A 24,615-nucleotide genomic window follows, 5' to 3' on the forward strand; every position below is an offset into this window, starting at 1 on the left:
GGATAGGATATCATCAGTTGATATTTCTTCTAGTAACATTCCCTGCTATATCATGTATACTGTATTTAGCCTAATATCCCATATATATTTGTGTCCAGTATATTTAATGTACCTATAAAGTAGCAATAACAGGAGAGGATAATCTCTAAAGACCTACTGAGGAGAGTCCACTTGTTGATCATAAGGGAAAGGCTTTAGAAAGGGAAAGAAAGAAGTCATAGTGCTCAGAAAATTTAATTTACCTCTTCCTAGCTCCCAGAAAAACTGGCAAGGGTCTTGCAACTGAGGAACCAGGGATTCCAGGAGAAGTAATTTGGAGCAATATGTATCTGATGAAGTGTCATAGAGGTCCTGGAAATGTGGGGATGTAAATTGCTTATGTCAAATGTAAGAGGACCTGGGCCTGCTTCCCACTGAGAAACCTGTGAATGCAGGGACCATGGCGATGCTGTTGAACATCACACTGCTTCCCCAGAGTCCAAACAGTGCCCACTCCTTTACTGCTGATTACAATTTATTATTTCTTTTCATCCACCATCCACTCCTCAAATTATATGCCCAGACCTGCCCAACACTGTCTTATGTTCAGGATTGGCATCACAGAGGCACACAGTTCCACTGGTTCCAGCTTCTGGGAATGGGAACATGTTGCAGTGTGTAACTCATTTTTTGCATAGCTTCATTGCTGTAGTCTACATGAGAATAGACAGGAAAGCCAAGTTTGCCCAATTTCTGGGCGTGGGAATAGATGACATACGTCACAAGGCCATGGAGCCGGTATTCAGGCAAGGTGCCTGCCATTCTCATCTCTCCAGTCTGGTCCATTAGATCCCAGCACACAGGGGTCCCCTCAGGCCCCAGGAGACAGCAGGTGGGAAAGGTCTGAATGCAGCGCTCAATGAATCTCTGGCTCCTCTCATTACCACCAAAATGCCAGAATTTATTCACCAAGTGAGCATGGGTAACATCCATGGATGAGAGTTTAAACATCTCTTGGTTGCTATGGAGGGTCCAAGAAGAAAACAAAATCCATTAGTATAAAGGTTTGTATTTGCTGTGACCTCTATTGTCTTGAGAGACAGAGTAGACAGAAGAAATAACAAATGTGAAGTCCTGGAATATAGATGAGCTTGTGATGAAAGAGCAACAGAGTGAAGGTCAGAGCTGTTGGAGGAAGAAAGCAGGAAGGGCAATAAAGGTCCAAGTGGTAGCCAGAGGCCTGGTTTATTCTAGATGAGAAGGGAGATGGTGGAGTCTTTTAAGCAGCAGAGAAACATGTTCTGAGTTACATTTTTTAAAAATGTAATTCTGATTTCTTTGTACAACATTGATTGTAGGAAAGCCAGAGTGAATGCAGGGAGAGAAGTTGGGACGTTACTTGAGAGGTGTGAGTGGTATAGAGTGGATTTTATCAAACTCACATGGCCTTGGGTTTGCCACCACTGGGAGATAAAATCTTTGATTTCAGCAGGAAAGGAGTCAGTTCCTTGGCTGTTTCAGCTGCCATATAGAGAATGCGTTGTGTTTGTTTGACTTTGAAGGACTTAATGGCTGCAAGATTTTGTATAGCCTCATTCAGGCTAGGCTGTGAACCTAGATGGTATAATAAACAGAGATGAAATGGTTTAGGTATATTCTAGACTGAAGTTCTGCAGTGGAGTAAGAAGTGTCTGGGATTTAGTATCATAAAATCTTGGTTCTGGGCTTGGTGCTACCACTGTGTGACCCATGTCAATAGTAATTTAAAAAGTGAAGATTCCTCTTCAAAAAGACTTCCCTCCCCATTTAATTAAGAATCAATAGTAACTTCCCTCTTAGAAGCAAAATTTATTCAAAGACCTGTGCTAGCATTCTTAGATAACTGCTAGAAGATAATAAAGAAATCAATGTACTTTGTGTTCTTAGCTCCCACAATTTAGCCTAAATATTTACCCTGGCATACTTATACTGGTCCAAGCAAGCATTAGGCCATAGCCTGTTCCTCTTCCTTACTTGGAGATGTTTTACCTTTCTCAGCATTCCACAAGTTACTTGCCCCTTCCTTTGTTCTCCTCTGCCTTTATCTCTTTTAAAAGGTTTTAAGTTGCTAGCCAGTTGGGACAAATGCAGAATGTGAGGTCCTGTTCCAGCCAATGGAAACCAGACACAACAGTAGGGTGGACATGTCAGGTTATAAATAACCCTGTCCCCTTGGTTCAGTTCTCATGGCAAAATTGCTGGTGAGTGTACCCTTTCTGCAGAAAGTAAAAATGGCCTTACTGAGGAAATTAAATTTATGTTCAAGTGCTATTTCTTTACAGCACCGGGGAAGAAGCATTTCAAACAGTAAGGATTTGTGTAATTTTTTCTGTTTTACCTAAGCAAAAACATGCTTAGGGATGGATTCAGTTATGATTGTGTTATTAACAGCAGTATCTGCACTGGAACCAAGTTTTCTGGGCTGTGTAATTATGTAGCAATTTTGATAATCCTAGTAGGTAAATTTAAAAAATGGTAGCTAACATCTACTCAGCTACATTCCTAGTGTAATAATATGAGGCAATGACCCATGATTTGCGCATATCTCCTGGAATCCATTCGCCAGGATAGTCTCCTTCTCTGCTGCAACTTACCTTGGCCACATTGACCATCTTTCATCAATGGAAAGAGCAAATTTAATGCAAGGAGAGGCTTAAAAGTGCCTGCCCCATTGGGGCTTTCCCTTTGTTTTTGCTCCTGGTTAAGACCAATTATGTTAAGACCAATACCATTAAGATAGGCCTGGGCCAGCCTGCTAGAGACACATGTTGCCATCATGCTGTCACCACAGTCACCAGCTGTCATGAACTAACAGCAGAACTCTCATTCAGGCATGTGAGTGAGGCCGTGTAAGAGCAATCAGCCATGGTCCACCCATCAACTACAGCTACATGAGTAAACCCAGATAAGACCAGTGGAAGAACTGCCTTGCAAAGCTCAGCCCAAATGGTTGATTCACAGAATTATTAAGTTTGCTATGCAGCAAACGTTAACTAACATGTCTAAGTATTATGCTAAGCACTTCCTAGTCACTTTCATTTAATCTTTTCAGTGCCTTGTGTTTTAGGTAACATTATTTTCCTCATTTTTATATATGAGGAACATAATCTCAGAGAGATTAAATCACTTAACTAAGATTACACAGCAAGTAGTAGGCGAATGCCATCCTAGAGAATCTCCAGAGAGCATAGTTGGAACCATGATAGTTGTTCTTGGTGACCTGGGAAGTATTCTATGGCCAAATAAGCTATCATTTTTATTACAGGAATAGAAGTCCAGAGGGAAGGCTCTTCTTCAGCATCCAATCACCCTAAAAGGTCTGGATACAGCTGCAAAATATGTCATAAATCCTTGGTACCAAGGAATTATACTATGGTTCCCTTTATGAAGCCCATTCTTTGCAAATTTTAGGGTTTCCCACGCTGTCCACCACCTTTTACAGATATAGTTACCACACAGTAACAAAATTGACAGCAGGCTGGGAGTCTGGAGCTTGGAGGAAGGAGGTATAAGTCATATGAAAACTTGCTCAGGACACATAAGTGAGTCAGCACACATCCCATTCCTCTTACTTACTTTGAATCTGTAAATGCTGTTTCCAGTTGATGAGTTCTGGTGATCCAAGGAATTCCTGACAGTTTTGGGGATCTTTGGAGTAGATTTGGTAAGTATTGGTATAGTGATCAAGGTCATCTGTCATATCCTGTTATCATTAGGAAAAAGGAAATGAAACACATCCTTATATTTTATGATTACATATAATTTTATACTGTGATATTTCTAAGTAATAAAATATTGGTAGTTTTACTGGTGTATCACAATTATTTCTTTTTTATTGATACATAATATTTGTAAAAATTTATGGGGTATGTGTAATATTTTGTTATGTGCATAGAATGTTTAATGATCAAGTCATAGTTTTCATCATCCAGAATATTTATTATTTCCATGTGTTGAGAACATTTCAAGTCCTCCTTCAATCTACTTTGAAATATACAATACATTGCTGTTAACTATAGTCATCCTATGTTAAACATTAGAACTTATTTCCTTTATCTAACTGTGGGTTTGTATGCATATAATTATTTCTGAATTATTTAAATAATGAGATAAAGATCAAAGATTCAATTTATGTTGGAAAATTCCAGAACAATACTATTTATTATCCACATATCACGTTAAAATTTCAAATAAAAGACATAACCATTTAGAAAGCATTCTTCTTACCACCATCATCCTCAACAGGAAGAAGAGAAAGGCAATTGACAAGGGAAAGCTTATGTCACAAGAATAAATTTTACTACAGTTCAAAGACTTGCAGAATACACAAACTATGACCATGGCAGTATGAAACTTGATATTGATACCAAAGAAGATTAAAAACTAATTCAAAATGCCTTCTTTAAAAAATATGTTGGTTAAACCAGTTGCAGTTCCAGAGAAACAAACAATCCACTTACGCGGAAAGAGCTTCTCAAATTAGTAAATGACAGATACAATTATTTACAGGAAGAAGGTGGATGAAAATATTACCACAACTATTATAGAATTAAAAAACTTTTTAAAAAGTTGGAAAATGTTGCACAAAAAACACACTCACCAGTCAGCAATGATACCACTGACACATTTTGTTGCTTAAGACCACATTTAATAAAAGATCAAATAATTTTATTTCAGTTTAGTTTTCATACCATAAATTTATTCATTTCATATATTGTTTATTTTTTATTTTGATTGGCAAATAAAAGATTGCATATATTTATTAACAATATGTTGTGTTGAAATATGTATACATTTTGAAATGGCTAAATCAGGGTAATTAGCATACATATTGCTTCCCCTATGTTGAACCTGGAGGACATTATACTTAGTGAAATAAGCCAAACACAGGCAGATACCTCATGATCTCCTTTGTATGTAGAATGTAAAAATGGTGAACTCATAGAAGTAGAGAGTAGAATGGTAGTTATCAGCAGGTAAGGTGGGGGAAAGTAGAGGAATTGGGTAGTTGTTAGTCAAAAGATATGAAACTTCAGTTATAATAGTTATAATAGGAGGAATAAGTTCAAGAGACATATTGTACAACTCGGTGACTATAGTTAATAACAATGTATTGTATTCTTGAAAATTGCTAAGAGAGTAGATTTTAAGTGTTCTCACAACAAAGTGATTTTTAAATAACTTTATTAGCATTAAAAGTATATTTGTGTTTTCTGATGTTTTGAAATAAGTTTATGCATTTTTATCTTGAAATGTGTTAATTGTTTAGTTTCAATAATTTTAAGTGTTTCCTCAAATGTGTATAGAAGTTCTATCATTATAGTTTTGCTTTTCATAGTTGATATGGTTTGGCTGTGTCCCCACCCAAATCTCACCTTGAATTATAGTTCTCATAATCCCCACGTGTAATGAGAGGGACCAGATGGAGACAATTGAATCATTGGGGTGGTTTCCCCCACCATGTCTTTGTGATAGTAAGTTTTCATGAGATCTGATGGGTTTATAAGGGGCTTCCCCATTTGCTCGGCTGTCATTCTTTCTCCTGCCACCATGTGAAGAAGGTCGTGTTTGCTTCCCCTTCTGTCAGGACTGTAAGTTTCCTGAGGCCTTCCCAGCCATGCTGAACTATGAGTCAATTAAACGTCTTTCCTTGATAAATTACCCTGTCTCACATATGTCTTTATTAGTAGCATGAGAACGGACTAAAACAATAGTCACTCTAACTCATTGTCCTTTTTTTTACAACTTTATATCTGTGCTCTTGCTATTTTCTCTGCTTAGAATGTCCACTTTTCCTTGTAATCCTGACAAAAACATATTTTTCCTACAAAATCCAGTTCAGATGAAATCTCCACCAAGAAGTATACTGAACTTATCGGGTAGCCCCACCTTTGACTTCCATAGTTTAATCAAGTTTTATTTGGCCTATTTCTGTATCCTGTTTATCTTCTGTTCTTGTATACTTCACACTTTATTGGTTGATCTATCTTGTCTTTCAGACTCTGAGCTTCTTGAGGATGGGGACTTGTTGACTATTACTATGATTTACTTCTGCATGCCCTGGCTCTACCATATTGCTAAGAATGTAATAGGCACACAGCTAATATAAATATAGAAGAATATTCACACATGGAAACTTACCTGCTCCTGAGGGCAGACAACCACTGTATTAAAATCAGGCCACTTGTCCACCACAGCCTTCAGATTGAATGGATTTCCATGGTTTATGTGAAAGACAGTTCCATAAACCTGCAGGATCCCAAGAAATTGAGAGGGTTGGTTTATTTGAAAAAAACAGTAAAGTTTCTTGCTTGATTAGGACAAAAATTATTTCTATAAAATCATGACATTTTATGACACAAAGTAGCCAAATGGAGAATCTAAGTCAAAGAATCTCTGTGTGCTATTTTTTAATCTGTACACAGAGGGCAGACAACCACTGTATTAAAATCAGGCCACTTGTCCATCAGAGCCTTTAGATTAAACAGATTTTTGTTCAATAATAAAATTACTGATATTTACTATTTTTCATCATTGAACATATTGTGTACCTATTTCTCTATTCACAAGCATACAAAATAATTTTCAATTACTTTTAATGGCTGAATAAAATTTCATTACATGGATGCATCACAGTTAATTTATTCACTTGCCAGTTGATGACATCTCAGCTGTTTTCAAATTTTCACTCAAATAAATAATTCTTTATAGAATGTTCTTTCACAGGAATCTTTGCATGGGTACCTACCATTTTCTTACAATATCCAGAAGAGTAATTGCTGGTTTAAAGGCTATATACATGTTTAAAACTCTTTAGCATTGTTTCCATATAACTCTCTGGAGAGCTTAACTGAATTCTTATCAGTCAGCAGAGACTATAGCCTATTGCTCAAGAGAATAAGCTTGGGCTCCCCTAGCCTGGGTCCATTCTTAGATCCCCACCCTTTCCCTGTTGGACAAACTAATGAGAGAGAGGGGTGAAAGAGAGGGTAGGAGGTGAGAATGAGTGAGAGTAAACCCCACAGACAATAAGTGTCCTTATGATTTTGGGGCTGTGGTATGCAGTAGTAGATGTCAGCATAGATCTCGTGACCATTGTGAACATGAAGCTTCAGCTGATACCAGCATGGAAATACACCAAAAAGGTGCTGTGCACTTGAATGCTTTCCATCAAGGATAGATGATAGAACTATACCAGTATATTTCCCTCCTGCTGCCCCCTACCCCACATGAAATACTGATGTTAGACTAGGGAATGAAGGTGAAAAAAACTCTAAATCGACTAAGTCTGAGTTTATCTGAATTAATTCTGTTTTCAGCCATGAGTGGAGGCTTAATATAGAAATTTAGTACAGTTTTGGAAAAATATAGTGGTTACATTTTTACACATTTGTACCTGGGGCCTGTTAAAATGTATTTACACTATAATATTATCCATTGCAAAAATGAAAATATGTGAAACTCTTATTTTTTCTTATTGTTGTGGCCTAATTTATTAAAATCCTTTTTAGTCCTACTGAACCCCAAACCTAGTGTGAACCCAGAAAATCTAAGACAGGTCTCAGTTAATTTAGAAAGTTTATTTTGCCAAGATTGAGTGCACACCCGTGAAACAGCCTTGGGAAGTCCTGACGACACATGCCCAAGGTGGCTGGGCACAGCTTGGTTTTCTACATTTTAGGGAGATATGATACCTCAATCAATATATGTAAGAAGTACACTGGTTCAGTTTGGAAAAGTGGGACTTCTTGAAGCAAGGGCATGAATACTTGAAGTGGGGAAGAAGCTTTCAGGTCACAGATAGGTGAGACACAAATGGTTGCGTTCTTTTGAGTTTCTGATTAGCCTTTCCAAAGGAGGCAATCAGATATACATCTTTCTTAGTAACTTTGAATAGAATGGGAGACAAGTTTACCCAAAGCAGTTTCCAGGTTGGGTTTTCTTTAGGGATTTGGGGGGGCCCAAGATATTTTCCTTTTATATGCCCCCCATCATTTTTGTAAAATCTTTTGGAGAAAGCATTTAACAATAAAATGAGTCTCTGGTCTCAGGTTTCATTTAATGTCTTACGGCTAGGACAGTTTATTTCTAGATGGGTAGGTCCCAAAATCTCATTTTTAGCATGTTGTGAAGTCTCATGTCCTATGAAGAGAAAATAGGGTGAAAGGGAGAAAAAACAACAACAAACAAAAGAACAATCCTGGAAAAATAGATATAGGCCACATTACTCTAAAATCCATACATTAATAGGCAGGTATGAAAGTGGCTTATGTATGTAAACAGGTTGCTGTTATTTTTTTCTGAAGTTTAAGTTGTTTGGCTTCAGTTTGCAGGGTTTTAAGAAAGCACAGCTTAGTTTTCAGTTATTTCAAATTAGGAAAAATGAAAAAAAAAGAAGAAAAATAAATTTAAAACATTATTTTGAAGACTTGTAGCCAAGAAAAATAGAATTCAGTTCAAATTGTAGAAAATAATAAAAATTGAAAAATAACATTAGGTGAGACTAGAATCTAACAACAGGTGTACTATAGTCTTGAAATATAGTTTTTTTCTCTCTCCAGTTTCCCATTTTTACTAAAAACAAATTATGGTAGGACTGGTTTGCTTTATTATACTTGGCCTAATTATTTGTATACAGTGTAGCAAGAATAATTATTTTTTAAATAGGCTTTTAAATTGGCTTTGATGAAACTTTGTTCCATAGGAGGAGTCTCAGATAAGACTTTTTATAGCAAAACCTAGCCATGAATTTGTGCCATCAAATATCTATGATTTGGATGAATTTCTTCTCCTCTTGAGGTTCCATGTTAAATCTGGGGCTTCTGTGTCTGTTAGAAAGTGACATTCTTTACTTACCACAGTCAGAAACCCTGTACAGGGACTGTGTACACAAAATATATGGACATTTTTTTCAAGGGCTTTATTGGCTCCAGAAGTCAAGTTTGATTTCTTAAAGGAAAGCAGTTAAAGCCTTAGTAAAATAACCAATTTCTCTAATTGTTTCCTGTTACAAATGAAAACAGATTGTTATTGCACTTATGCAAATAAATGTATTACCATAAGTTAAGAATACTCACAATTTCCAAATTCTGGAGAAGTGAGGTAGAGAGAAACAAATATGCTCCAAAGTTTGTTCATAGGAGTATACTAAATTGTTAAAAGCTGTCAATAGCTCAAAAGAAAAGTTTTAAGACTGAAAATCAAAGGATCAGCAAACATTTTAAGTAAAATGTGAAAAAGATTGGTTCAGTCCATGTAGTTAATTCCTATTTTGCTTGATACTCATTAACATTTTATCTCTCTATGAGTCCTGAAAGTTTTTTCTCTATTCTGATGTCACAATCTCCAAAGTTATCAGAAACCTGCATTTAAGAGTACCTGTTGGAGTTTTATAGCTGATTACAAAACCACCTTCTAAAGAGGACCAACACAAGGCAACAATTTTCCATGGATGAAAAAAAGGTTTAAGGCAGCCATAGTCAAAAGACACAATTGACAAGAAAATTTATTACTTCTGTGGCACACAGTATCAGAAACCCACATTTAAGAGCACCTGTTGGAGTTTTATAGCTGATTATAAAACCACCTTCTAAAGATGACCAAAACAAGACAATAATTTTCCATGGATTAAAAAAAGGTTTAAGGCAGCCATTGTCAAAAGATACAATTGACAAGAAAATTTATTACCTCTGTGGCACACAATATGATTATTATTGATAATGTATACTAAATTATATTATAATTACAGGAGTTTCCCATAATTTTGGAACACATACCAATAACATATTTATACAAAGACAGCCCAAAGAAAACCAAACACCAATTCATATTTGGCAATGCCTTCTGTATAATTTTTATACCAAATAAGCCAAATTGTGTCATTTTTGTACTTAGGGGAACCTACTGTCTTAAAGAATTAATCAGGTCAGAAAAAGACATAATTTATAGTTCAATTTTGGGAAGTTGTCAAATGTAAGTTTAAAACACTTGAAATTACAAAATAGGATTATAGGTCATTTTAAAGTCATTTATTTAACTAATGTGAAAGTCAAAGACTTCAAAACACAGTGAAAACCTTAATTTTTTGAGAAAGGAAATTTAATTTTCTAAACAAGAAGCCCCAATAAAAACAGCATGAAGCTAATTACATTTGTTTTTCAAAATTTGTAAACAATCTATAAAATTTAATCTATATTATAAAATGTAACTTCCTTAAGCCTCTTATAACCTTTATTAAAGAGTTGGTTAATGCTTCAAGAGAGCCTTGTTAATCTGACACAGGGGTCTATATGCTGGTTTTTCATCAGTGTTCCTTTGACATTAATGATTAATTTACGGAGAAATGAAACTTATTTTATCTTTCAAAATCAGGCATTACACTCTTACATGCCCAACTCCTCCATGATAGTCCCTGGGCCTTGAGGAGTTGAATAGCTTTAATTTATTGCCCTGTGTCTCAGGAAGGCAGTTTATTTTGATTGGCATTTTCTACAGGGCCTGAAGATGAGGCTTTAATTGCTGTCAGTGTTTAGAATTTAGCAGGACTTGGTATGCTTTATAGATGCAGGAGTTAAAGCTCTGTGATTCAATGTTAGAAGGACTTTAAAAGCATATATAGGAAGATACATGGATGTAATAATCTTAATTAAAAAATTTTATCTCAGTTTTTTTCTAAGCAAATGAAAACTTAATATGATAACTTGATCATATAAACTTTTTAAATATAGAAATCCTCTTATTGTGACTTACACCGACTGTTCATGACATGCTTGGAATTTCTGGTTTGTCCTTAACATCCCTCTTTTTTAAACAACCACTTATTTTAGTTTAGGATTAAATTTACCACACAAGATTCTGTCTTATATAAAATTATTTCTCTTTAAGCTTTTTTACCTAAAAAAACCTTTGTTAAAAATAGCTTTTTCATATCTTTTTTTAGTCCTAGTCCCTTTTACCTTGTTTTATACATAACCTTTAAATAAGCTTTGAATTGGAAAAAAACTTGTTCACCTCTTTAAAAAACACACACACAGTTTTGTTTATTTTTTAGCAAGAATATTTTCCTACAATATATTTTTATGGGAAGATACCCAAATAATGAAATGTCTATTATTTAATTTAATATAATTTCATACTCTAAATTATGACCAATTTGCCTACAAATATTTATCCAATTACATTACCCCAATTATTTTAATTGTTTACCTGGATTATTTATGAAAACTGTGATATTCATGATTTAAAGTTATAAAACTGACATTGCAAGATTATAACTGAGACAGTGAAAACGGATTTGACCTAACTGACTCCATCTGGCTTTTAACGTCCAAGCTGTCCTCATTCATTCCTGGACGTAGGCCTAAATAACTTTGGGAGGAACTTGGTTTATAGTTTAGCTTTGAAACAAAGAGGATAACAGTCTTTTCCCCAAACAAACCTCCCTATTGACTGTGGACCAGACTGCCTAAACCCACAGGATTAGAAGTTATGGTGATCTTACTAAATTAAAGATGCAGCTATTTTCATTAAACCCATATCAATGCCTTATTTATTAAAAATTACACAAGCAATGATTATCCTGTTTGGGGCTGGGTTCATAGTTATGTAACCTGTATGCCAAACTTTGACAACTTATAGTATTTGGCAGGGATAAGTATGAAATTTGCTTGATTAATAAATGCAAACAAAATGTATGCTGGTAATTCTTAAGACATTTCTACTATTACTTTACCAAAAATTTTAAAGCTAGCTTATTTATTAAAGATTTTATTTAAGTTACATAAACTTGAAAAAGGATTTTAATAGTCTTTTCTTTTTTAGTATCACATTTAAGCACTTTTGTTTTTTCTTTAAGTCAATTAATTAGAACACTTTATATATTTTTAGTAGTGAAATATTTTGTATACAATACATAAATACATATAAAGATGAATTAGGCATGCCAACGGAAGTACATTTTATAGATTTATAAAGATCACCCCACTTTTTTTTCTATCTTAGAATTTCAGATTCTTGGTAACCTGTTTCAAAACCCTAGGCAGTTGTCAGAAAAATAGCCTTAAATTTGCACATTAAAGGAAACAACTCAGGTGAAAATCAAATAGTAAAATTTACAACATAAGGTACAGAGAGAAAAAAGTCTGGTGATGATAGAAGGAGATGTTTTTATTTTTCTTTTAGCCAAATTAAAAATAAAATTAAACTTCATTTTTTTCTTAAATACCCAAGTAGCCTTTGTTGCAATAACTATTTTAGTTAAAAAAAAATCAGGTGAAAACAGAATTCAGTCAACTGAGAAGGAAAACAAAACAAAACAAAAAAACTTTTGCTCGAAAATAGACAAGGTCTTAGGAGAGAAAAAGAAACAAAAATAAAAACATGAAGGCCTTCAAATACAAACATGCACACATGAACACATACACACATACATCTTGGATGTTAGCCTTTTAATTAAGCTGACTTTTAACAATTGAGCTCCTTAATTTTTTTAAAAAAATCTTATTACCATATTTCAGTTAGGACCAAATGCTTTTTCAGAAGTACAGCCATTGCTCTTTCAGTTTGTTCTGGCTGGCAAAAAGGTGACCTTATAATGTAAATAAAGCCCCTTTAGTAGTTAAAATTCAAAATTTTTTTTTCTCTTTTGCTAGCCATTTTCCTCCCACATCAGAGGTCTTGTTCCTCATAATTTAGAGTTCTCCTTTCAATTTGACCAAGAAAAATACAAAGAACAAAAAAGTTAAGCAAAACAAACAATGATCACCCAAATTACATGATTTCTGAGCACCGTAAGTGTAAGCAGAAATTAACACCAGGTAGTTGTTAAATGCTAACTTTAGTTGTGTAAAAAGTAAAGTAGAGGTTCCTCTTCAAAGAGACCTTCCTCCCCATCTAATTAGGAATAAATAAACTTAATAATTTGACCAAATTTGGGGAGATCAGGGATTCTCTGGAGGGGATGCTCACAGACCTCGGCAAATTGTCCTATTAGTTTGAGCCATAAAGTCAGCCATACTGGTACCAAGCACCGATAGGAGATTTGTCAAAGGTCAGGGGCATCTCCACTCAGAATGCTCCCATGGTTACCAAAATCTAAACCCCGAAAATCAGAGACAGGTCTCAGTTAATTTAGAAAGTTCACTTTGCCAAGGTTGAGGATGTGCCACTGACACAACCTCAGGAAGTTCTGATGCCATGTGCCCAAGGTGGTCAGGGCACACTTGGTTTTACATATTTTAGGGAGATATGAGGCCTCAATCAATATATGTAAGAAGTACTTTGGTTCGGTTTGGAAAGGTGGGACATATTGAAGAAGGGACATTTTGAAGCAATGGCAGGAAGACTTGAAGCAGGGAGAAAGCTTTCAGGTCACAGATATGTGAGACAAACAATTCATTCTTTTGAGTTTCTGATTAGCCTTTCCAAAGAGGCAATCAGATATGCATCTCTCTTAGCAACTTTGAATAAATAGAATGGGAGGCAAGTTTGCCCTAAGCAGTTTCCAGCTTGAGTTTTCTTTAGTGATTTTGGGGGCCCAAGATATTTTCCTTTCACACTAGTGAACAGAACATAGTGAGGCAGCTGTTATCAGTTGAATCAGTTGTAGTGGACATCTTTATGCATTTTATATCTAACATTCAGAAGAATGGATGGACATTTTCTTAACTAGGCCTCAAGTAATTGTTGAGTAACAGTGAATTCTAGGTTAGACACCTCCATTAAAAGCAACTGGCATAAAAAATTTTAGAGTTCCATTAGGGGAAAATGTATGTCTTTTAGTATGCAACAAAAGAGGAGGAATGCTATTTCCTCATGAAAGGGAGGAGTCATGAGGGCCTCCTTATCTCACCATAGAGGGGTCCCAAGAAGGAATCCTTGGGAAACACCTAGAGTTTTCTCAAAATGTTTAGGATCCACTTAACACAAGGAATAAGGAGAAATTTGAAGCACAAAATTCTACATCACAGAGTGTTTAAAAAAATGTTTAGCCTAGAGAATTTTTAAGAGTAGCCACTAATCATAAAAATACCTCAACTAATTATACATACAGTGTCTAACTAATAAGCCTTCCAAAAAAAATGTTCTGTCTCTCTGGGAGGTTATTTATATCTTAAGGATTGTCATGTGAAGCCACTTAAATATTAGGTAATTTTGATTAATGTTAGTAGGGGCTTCAAGGTGGGTAACTTTAGATTTGGATTAGTTTACTTGAAGCTATACTGTGTTGTTAATAAATAAAGAATAAAGCTTGTTGTCTCATTAATGCATCTCTCATGAATGAAAAAAAACTATATAATCACAAATAAAAGAATGCTAATATTTTCTCCTTTATACTGAAAGAAGGGAATAACAAATCATTTAGGGAATGGGTAATTTGAATGTATTTACCTGAAATGTATGCACTATATAGGAATGTCTTCTAAAACAATACAAATGTAAAAATAATTGTCCACGAAAGAGATACACACACACATATACATGAACTATTGTACTTGGGTTCCATTGGAGTGAGCCATATCCATTTGGTTGCTAAATATATACATACAGACAAGAATCTGACTCTATCATTGGAACTGCTCTTGCATAGTTCTGGATGTAGGCATTTATATATATCCATTTATATATATATTTATATATGTTTTATTTAATTCTTAGACCTCTAATTATTAATACCAGGTTAAGAGAGATACTGGGAGCTAGCCCTAAAGTAACTCGACCTGCCTTAAATTCAGAGCAATTGGGAAATTTACATTAAAATAGAAATTGATCTGTTATTAATTTCAAAGAAGACTCATTCTAGTTAACCTCTCACTGGCAAGTGTCCTTTTGTAATAAACAAGTTAAACATTAATATGCAGCCTCAGCCAACTTTGTAGAACTCTGGGAAAATTTCAAATGTTATTATAAAATGCTTCTTGGAAAGGAGCAAGGAAGTAATTTTTTGAGTTAGCACAGAGCAAAAGGCAGTGTTTAGACTAAGGCATAACTATGTTCATATCATAGCATTGCAACTGAGTATTTGTGATATATTGAGAAAATCAGTTAACTGAGTCTTCATTTTCTTAACAGCAACATGGACATGACAGTAAACATCTCGTAGAGAGGTAAGGCATACTAAATGAGAGAAAACATGAAATAGTGCCTGGCTCAAAATAGGTGCATCATAAATATCAGTCCCTTTCCCTCCTCTTTCACATCAAGTTTGTCTTCTTTACTCCTCTCAGAATTTTCCATTATCACCTTTAAGGATGCTGGGAGGCTCTTCCTCAAGGATTTCTCCAGCATCTGCAGCATCTGGGCACCTTGCAATGGTAACATCATGGAGGATACCTTAGCCTAGAAAGACAACCAAGGAACATACAGGATTGAGAAAAGCTAGAGGAGATTCTGAAACAAGAGTAGCAAGTTCTTTATTAATGACCAGGTTTTTTTTTTAGTGCCTTTCAACTGCAGTCCTCAGCAAATCCAAGAGAAAATGAGACTCGTAGAAAACACAAGGAGCTTTCTCTGAGTTTTTCAGCTCTTTTTTCTTACCCTTTGATGAATTCCAGCCATTAATTTCATTTTAGATTTAAAAAGTACATTTTTAAATACACATAATATCTTTTGAATTTTAGTTGCTATTAGTGATTCTCCTGACTCCTCTGAGAACGAGCTGTGTAACCTTGGGAAAGTTATTTAGTCTCTCTGTACCTTGGTTTCCTCAAAGGTAGTTGGGATAATAGCACTATATCACTCAGAATTTTTGTAAGGATTAAAGGAATGAATACCTGCAATGTGCTTAGTAGATTGTCGGTCTTATATTAAGCACTGAACATTTGTTATTTATTTGATTACTACCACCACTCCTCTTTTCCTCCTCTTCCTTTTCTTCTTTCTCCCCACTTGAGCCAAAGTCCTATATATTGCATGATGTTTTGATATAGGCATTTTAATAAAGGGCATTCTGACATGGTCTAAATATAAACAATTAACCTTTCAAAAATTATTACTGCATTGTATTCAAAACTTGTACTCTCACCAAGCCTCACACTTTGAGGCTAATTCCATCTTTAAGTCTTAGACTAGGATCTGTGGTACATTTTGTAGAAATTACTAAGTAATACAAAAATAGCATTTTTACATATTTGATTGGCTGCATCAAATTGGGATTACCTAAACACTTCATAACATCACAACTACCTGAAAAATGAAGAAAGATGTTGTGTCACTGTGTTCTATTTTGGAACTGTGATGTTTGGAAGAGAGCAAAGTAACTTCTAAGTGAAGGTAGGGCTATGAGACAGTGTTGCATTAAAACTGGTCTGATGCAAGATTCCATAACTAGGTAACCTTGTGATTTTAGAACATCAGTGAAAAGACCGTTGCCTTTACTGGTGGTGCATCTGTACAGGTCTGTAGCATCCTCAATTCTTGCCTCCTCAACAGAAAGAATTTGACTGAGGGGCAGAAGGCAGAAGGAGAGACCAAGGCAAGTTTTGGAGTAGCAGTAAATGTTTGTTAAAAACATCAGAGCAGGAGGGAAAAGAAGTAAAGTGCATTTGGAAGGGGGCCAAGTGGGCGACCTGAGAGATCAAGTGTGCAGTTGGACCTTTTGACTGAGTTTTATATGTAGGCATAATTTTGGGGTCTTGTGTCCATTCTCCCCTGATTCTTCCCATGGGGGTGGGCTGTCCACATGTTCAGCAGCCTGCTAGCATGTGGGAGGTGAGCATGTGTAGTGTGAGCATAGAGTTGTATGCACGCTAACTTAAGGCATTCTCCCTTACCAGTCAAATGTCCCTAGAAGTTCATATCATAATTAAACTCTGTCATTTTGCCTCTGAATGCACATGCTTAAGCCTGCTTGCCCAACTCCTGAGGTCTTGTCAGGAAGCTGCTGATCACCATTTTCAGGTTTGGTTTTTTTTTGTATTCAGAGACTGAATCTGGCTGGCACTGGCTGTGACCAATTATTATTTTAGAGAGACAGTTAACAACCACTGGACCATCACCTGATGGTTGCCTGACATATCTGGGTGTGGGGTGTGGGGCATGGAGCCTTCTCCTGCCCTACTCATGCCTGACTATCTACCTTGTGCAACATTTCCCCCACCATGAGTTCAAGACCCCAATTATTTGGGGAAAATAGACAAAGGTCAGTCTTCTATAACTGCTTCCTGCTGACAGAGGGGTAGTAGTGGTTGTTCTGTGGATTTGGCCTCTTGCTAGCTGTCAGGGCAGTAGTAGCCAGCCAGGTTCAAGGGGGACAGGGGGAGGATTTCAATTCTGTCATGTCTCACTGATTGGCAGCCTAGGGGTCCCCTGTAGAAGGGTGACTCTTGAGTATTGAGAGGACAATATACCTGCCTCTGGTCCCTGCATTTCTCCTTTTTCTTAGCCCTGTCCTCCTTATTCTGTTCTTCATTATAAAAGACTGAGAAGGCTAATTTGAGAATTTCCTGCATAAGGGCACTGGGTTCCAAGATTGACTTTTGTAATTTTCTCTCATTCCATTCTTAGGCCAAGTATTGCAAAGAAAATAACTGCCATAAGGGGGCTGGACTTCCCTCCCTTTAAATATGACCTTGAAGGTCTTGAAGCATATTGAAAAGGGAGTAGGAGTGATTAGAGAAATGGAGACTACAGGAGGAAGTAGGAGGAAGTGAGAAGAACACTCATGAAAAGCCTTCATATGCTTACAAAAACAGCATTGCTTGGATTTGAGAGAGCAATGTTTATTTGCCCTCGACATAAAGGAGGAACCTCTGGAAGCCTTGGGACTTAGGGCAAGAACTTGCTAATGGTAAAGGAAGAATTTCCCCTTCCCTTAAGAAGTGCTGACTCAAAAAAAAAAAAAAAAAGCAAGTAGGTGAGATCCTTAAAGTGTCATAGCCTTATGTAGGAGGGCAAACTGTTTCAAAAACCCCAGAAAAACTTGGCCCTAGGTTGTGACAGGAACAAAAAGCATATGTTAAATCATAAAGCACTGGCAGAGCTGGGGTTTCAATTAGTGTCTTTTTTGGCAATGTACCAACAGATAGGGAGAGGATTGGAGGTCATCCAAGCTTGTAGGATAAAAACACCTATAAATTTCGGGGGATGTCTGCAAGGGAGCTCTTATCTTTGCTGCTGCACAAATGCAATAAGAGCCATGGGTGCATGAATAACAGGAAGTGTGTGTTTAAGAAGTCACATGGCATGTGAAGTAAAAGAAGAGGCAGACTTGTCTTCAAGCCAGACAGTTTGGTAGGTGTGCAAGACAATTTCAGATCACACAGAGAAAACAGGAGATACAGGGTGCAGCTTCTTGTGAAAGAGCCATTTTTAGTTGAAAAAGCAGAGGAAATCCCAGGCATTGCAGTTTTAGGCTTTAGCCCTATCACTCTCACAAACCTCCTGTTCAGGAGGGCCATTAGTTCATTACTTCTGCTTAGTGCAGACCCGAAGGTCCTTCCCACTCCCACAAGCCACCTATCAGGTAGTCTCTCAGTAGACAGAGAACCTAAAACTGGTGATCAGCAGCTTCCTGATAAGATCTCAGGAGCTGGGCAAGTGGGCTCAAGCATGTGCATTCAGAGACAAAAAGGTGAAGTTTAATTGGTATGTGACCTTCTAGGGATATTTGATTGGTAAGGGAAGAACACCTTAAGTGAGCATGCATACAATTCCAGTAAACACACTGCACATGCTCACCTCTCAAGTTCTAGCAGGCCACTGCACATGTGGACAACCCACCACAAGGGAAGAATCAGGGGAGAATGGACACAAGAGCCCAGAAATAAGCCAACATATAAAACCCCAAGGCAAAAGTTCAAACTACTCACTTGGTCTCTCAGGTCACCCACTTTGCCCTCTTCCAAGTGCACTTTAGTTCTTTTCCTTCTTGCTCTAAAGCTTTTTTTTTTTTTTTTTTTTTTGAGTCACAGTCTTGCTTTGTCACCCACACTGGAGTGCAGTGGTGCAATCTCGGCTCACTACAACCTCCACCTCCCAGGTTCAAGCAATTTTCCTGCCTCAGACTCCTGAGTAGCTGGGATTACAGGCACGCAACACCACACCCAAGTAATTTTTGTATTTTTAGTAGAGATGGGGTTTCACCATGTTTGTCAGGCTGGTCTCAAACCCTTGACCTTGTGATCTGCCCACCTGGGCCTCACAAAGTGCTGGGATTACAGGCGAGAGCCACTGCGCCTGGCTAAAGCTTTTTAAAAAACTTTCACTGTGGCTCCAAAACTTGCCTTGGTCTGTCCTTCCACCTTATGCCCCTCAGTTGAATTCTTTCTTCTAAGGAGAGAATTGAGGTTGCTGCAGACCCATAAGAATTCACTACCAGTAATATTGCTTCCAGCCAAGATAGGATAACAGAACTTGAATTTACCTTTCCACCTAAAACAATAACAATTTTCATATGTTGAACATCAGGATATGCAGAAAGAACTATGATCCCTGAGAAAAGGAAAACAGAAAAGGTGAGTCCTAGAATTGCACCAGCTTACTTACTGATGGAAGTTTTCAGGTTGAAGTTCAGGGATATGGAATCTAACCAGAGCACAAGGACTGTCACTGATTGAGCTTATGGAGGTTTTGGAGCTTAAGGAGGCCAAGGTGGAGCTTCGTTGAGAGAGTAAACAGAGAGATGAGAGAGAGAGAGAGAGAAAGAAAAAGAAAAAGAAAAAAAGGAAAGAAAGAAGAAAGAAAAAGAAAGAAAGAAAGAAAGAAAGAAAGAAAGAAAGAAGGAAGGAAGGAGAGAATAAAAGAAAAGAAAGGAAGGAAGGAAGAAAGGAAGGAAGGAAGTTCCTAGAGTCTGGCTAATTACTGATCTGAGCATATATAAAAAGAAACTACCTTAATACCTTAGCCCATGGATTCTACCTCTACCATCTGAGTCTAGTCTACCCTTCTAGCCTCTGCTGTTGCTACAATCCACCATGTAAGACCACAGTGGATTTCTTCAATACAGTGTCTGCTTAGCACCTCTGGTCTTTCTACATTTATTCTCAGTTTGAAATTTCCTACTTCAGTTCTGCCTTCTAAATTAAGCTTCCACTTACCCCTTCAAGTTTACCTGAATAGCCTATTATCCCTAGTGCTCTTTTCACTGTCTCTTACGTCCGTCTGAATAAGTCACTCCCTTTTCTGTGCTCTCATAAGTGTTTATGCATATTTTAATTATATAACTTGTTATGTTGGGTTAAAGTTTTCTTCTTTCAATTGATAAATATCGTATATATTTATGCTGTTCAACATGATGTTTTAAAGTTGAATTTCGTTTTCTTTTCTAGATGTTGAATTCTTCTGAGGCAGGATGCTCATATTACTTATTCTTTTATCAGTAATTCTTATCACAGTATTTGGCACATAGTAGGCCCTCAATACATAAGTAACGAATGATTGAGTACATGAAATGCTTGTATTAATTGTCTGTCTAATCACTCCACTTTCCAAAAGTATAGAGACATTAATATATTCATTCAATAAACACATATGTATTAAATGCATAATATATTCTGGACATGAGAAAAGTTTCCAGCTATTTTGTACTACATTATATCTTGAAGAAAACTCCAGACCATATCTCATATCTAAGGGTCTTAGGATGATAAAAGTATAACATTCCTAAAGGCTAATCTTGTCTTTTCTCTAGATGCAACTCAGAAGGAAGTAACAAAGTAGAGTTAAAGTAGAGCTTAATGTCAAGTCTGTGGGGTGTGATATTACTATATTTTCTGAAGAGTAGAGTTTGGAACCACCCTCTAAGGATGTACTTACAAACTAACAACCAGGTATGGCTCTCATGCTTGGTTGGGGTAAACTGAAAGCTACTGACACTGAGGTTCTTCCAAGAAATCTGACACAATCATGGTAGCTGGCAGCACTGGGCAATGAGTAGCATTCCTGGGCATAAACTTCAGAATCTTTGATCCTGGTCCAGTTATTACAGAAATGGAAATTAATCCAAAGAAAACAATTTAAAAGAAGAAAACAACTCTAGGCTGAGCATGATGGCTTGCACCTGTAATTCCAGCACTTTCAGAGGCCAAGGAGGGAGGATTAATTGAGGGCAAAAGCTTGAGACAAGCCTGGTCAACACAGCAAGACCCTAATCTCTACAAAAATAAAAATTAGTTGGGTATGGTGGCACACACCTGTAGCCCTAGCTACTCAGGAGGCTAAGGTGGGACGATTCTAATAGTTTTCATCATGCCATGCAAGTAATTTGCTGTTTTGTGTAAGCAGAAAAAAAGAATACATTCTGCAAATCAGACCTCATTCAGATCTTTCCCACTACCTTGCTTTTACTGCAGCTACTTGAATGGGAAGGAGAGGAAGATTATGCCTACATAATCTGACCACAGTCTCACAGAGTGAGTTTTGTTACAACTCTTCAAGAAATTTCTGAGTTGCAGCTTGTAATGCAGACCTTGTACTAAGTTGGCAAAAAATTCTGATGTCAGTTCCAGTGGAATCTAACCCTGGACTCACTTGAGCCCACAGCAAGTTAAAGGTTACAATGAGTTATGTTCATACCACTGCACTCCAGTCTGGGTAACAGAGTGTCTCTAAATACAAAACAAAACAAAAACTCTAAGCAGAATTTTATAAAGTCACATGAACATAAGCAAGTCTGAACAAAATCTCTGTGTGCCTCAATAGGGCAAGATAACATAAAATATGATCCAACAGAGTGATGCAACCCTAAGGCATTAACATAATGCCTACAGACATAATATATAATATGTATAGACACATGGGAGAGTGTTCAAATAAAATGAGAAAATATAGGACACAAAACAGTTCACATACAACACATAAAGTTCAAATTTAAGAGAGAACAAAGGCAAACAGGAATAAATAAGTAAATGGTGGTAGTACTATTGTAGATTAAATCTTTAAAGTAAAATTTGTTTTCTGTATAATTTTAATAAACAATAAATCTTGTCTGTATTCTTGTCTTATTGATCTACTTATTTCCTCTCTCACTTTCAGTGCAACAAACTTCTTATTAGTAGTGTAAGGAAAAAACTGCCTCCCTTATAATGTGACCAGGATTAAAAATAGTAATTTTTCTGATGTCTCCACACACTCAGTATTCTATTCATCCACCTGCTTCCAAGAAGCTCTCAGATCTTTCTTTATTCATTTATTAGTCCAGAGCACAAACTTCTAAGGATTTTCATGGTAGCTAGCAAACTGCCATTGACAAAATAGTTGTCAGATATGTGTTTCTTAAGTGGAAGTTACTCCTTTTCCTTGAGCATAGTTGTCTGCATATTCTGAGCATAACATAATATGGGCACTTTAATTTGACTCACTTAAGTGGAAGAGGTGTCACAAAGCAATAATTACATTAAAAAATAAATTTTATTGTGGATATTTAAAGTATACAATATGATGTTATGAGAGCATACAGATAGTGAAAACATTACCATTATGAAGCAAATTAATATATCTATTACTTCACATAGTTACTTATTTTTTGTTGTTGTTTTTATGTAAAGAGCAGCTAAACTCCACTCATGTAGCATGAATCCCATATACAATGCAATTCTATTAACTATAGTTCTCATGTTGTACATTAGATCTCTAGACTTGTTCATCCTATGTATCTGATACTTTGTAATGAGTCCTCACCTGAAAAGCTAGTCTCTGAAGATGTTTCCGGGAAGAAACGATGAGCAACACCCTTCTGGGAGATGAAATTTCTCCCTGATGCAGCCAGTTCAGCAGAGTCTCGCAGAGTAAACTTTGATACACCACCTCCAGAAATTTCTGAGCTTTGGCTTGTAATGTGGACCTTGTACTAGGCTGGCAAAAGAATCTGGTGTCAGTTCTAGTGGAATTCAGCCCTGCCTCTCACGGGCCCATGTTGAAGTAATTGGCTCTGCATGGTTGAGAGGCTGGCTGTATGCCCCTGAGCTTCTCTTTTTAAAACATCATAATGCTTTTTGTCCTCACAGGTCATGGAAATACCATGAAAACCAAAGCTGTGTGAAACCAACAGGCCAGATGATACTGGAAGGAGGGTCAGATTATGTAGGCACTACCCTCACCTCTTTCCCATTCAAGTATCTGTAATAGAAGCAAGGCAGTGGGAAAGATATGCATGATATCTGATTTGCAGAATGCAATAAAATAGCAAATTAGTTGCATGGAGTGATGAAAGCTGTTAGAATCTTCCTTTTTAAAGACAAGTTGTGCCCCCTCCCATGCCCATTTTGAAGCTGCAGTGAAACATTCTGACAATGATTCAATGTGGGCACTTCTTAGTCTCACTTTTATAGAGAAGGACCATTGAGATCTCAGCATGGTTGAACTGGTTAGATGTTAAGCCCAGAGCTTTTTCACTCCGAAGTCCTAATTACTATACTTTCCACTTGCTCAGAAAAGAAAGGAGGGTTCACAGCAAAGATAATTTGAGCCTCAATCTCACTGTGTAAAACAGCCAAGATGGGGAGTTTGACACTCTCCAGGTCCTTGTTCTCACCACCTCATTCCCAGGTTAGTAAATATCTTTATTGTAGAGGGAGCAACAGATAATCTAATCAGAGGAGCAGGGACACAAGAGGCTAGGTTGAGAAAGAGGGACAAAAAGTGTGTGTGTTCCTTCACTTAATGGATCAGCACAGAGCAAGTTTTCACATATTTTTCTCTGTACCGTCTAGGAGCCCTGCCACTCCTAGAACATTAATTCTCCATCTTTTCCCCTGAGATTGCAGTCATTATAACCTTCCATTACTCTTTCTTCAAGGCCACTGAGATTGTTCTATCATTTATTAACCCGGTGGATCTCTTGACTCCAATAGCGTTCATATCTCACGAAGGATATATCTAACTGCAACAAAAGAGTGGGGTACTCCTTTATCCCAAGCCCAGAAACCAGACCCCTCCTATTCTGTCTCTTTAGCTCCTACACTCACAGCCAGGCAATAGACCAGGATTCAGTGGTGTCTCTCACCCTCAAATCTTTGACTAGAGTCTCTTAACCTCCCTGGGCTGTTGCCCTAGCTGTAAAAAGTGTGTTGTACTAGGTAACCAAGGATTTTTCTTGCTTTTGTTTGACTCTGTGGTTCTTATTCTTACTATGTTATATGTGATAACAGACATAAACCTCACACACTTTGGGATCAGCTACAAGGGAAAAGGTTCGGGAGCTCCAGCATCAGTCTTAGTATTCTAAGTTGTTTTTCTCTGGGGTCTGAATTGAAGTGCTAGCAATGATGACAGAGGTGGCATAGCAGAGTGGCTTGCAGCAAGCATGACTACCCCCAAGCTAACAGGCTGACATCTTGACTGTACGACTTACCTATTGTGTGACCTTGAGCAAATGATTTCACCCTTTCTTGCCTCCATTTCTGTATCAATAAAGGCAATTAAATAATTCCCCTTAGGAATCTTTGTAGGGTCTTAAAGAAAAATTAAGTGGTCCTCCTGTGTCCTTTCTTACCTAAGCAGGGCCTCTGCTTAATTGGAATTCAGGATACTTGATTGCCCATGCCCTCAGATCCCTAATGAATTTCAGAACGTGAATGATTTTGTAGTTTATTCAGATTTTTCTCATCACTACTGTGGGAGCAATGCTTTTTCCAGCTTTATAAATCCTAAGTAGCATCACAA

The 24,615-nt window shown here is 36.9% G+C and overlaps 1 protein-coding gene across 1 annotated transcript; it reads right to left on the reverse strand.

Annotated features, from left to right (window-relative positions):
- Nucleotides 1–496: 496 nt before the first annotated feature.
- On the reverse strand, nt 497–22,901 carry GLYAT (glycine-N-acyltransferase). The gene is made up of 6 exons (XM_001161154.6): nt 22,633–22,901; nt 15,259–15,354; nt 6,160–6,267; nt 3,595–3,721; nt 1,422–1,593; nt 497–1,000 (listed from the first exon to the last, which is right to left on the reverse strand). Exons 2-6 carry the CDS (start codon nt 15,337–15,339, stop codon nt 598–600), a joined length of 891 nt encoding a protein of 296 aa, XP_001161154.2. The 5' UTR covers nt 15,340–15,354; nt 22,633–22,901; the 3' UTR covers nt 497–597.
- Between the last annotated feature and the right edge of the window lie 1,714 nt (nt 22,902–24,615).

Source organism: Pan troglodytes, chromosome 9 (genome assembly GCF_028858775.2).
Source record: "Pan troglodytes isolate AG18354 chromosome 9, NHGRI_mPanTro3-v2.0_pri, whole genome shotgun sequence".
NCBI lineage: Eukaryota > Metazoa > Chordata > Mammalia > Primates > Hominidae > Pan > Pan troglodytes.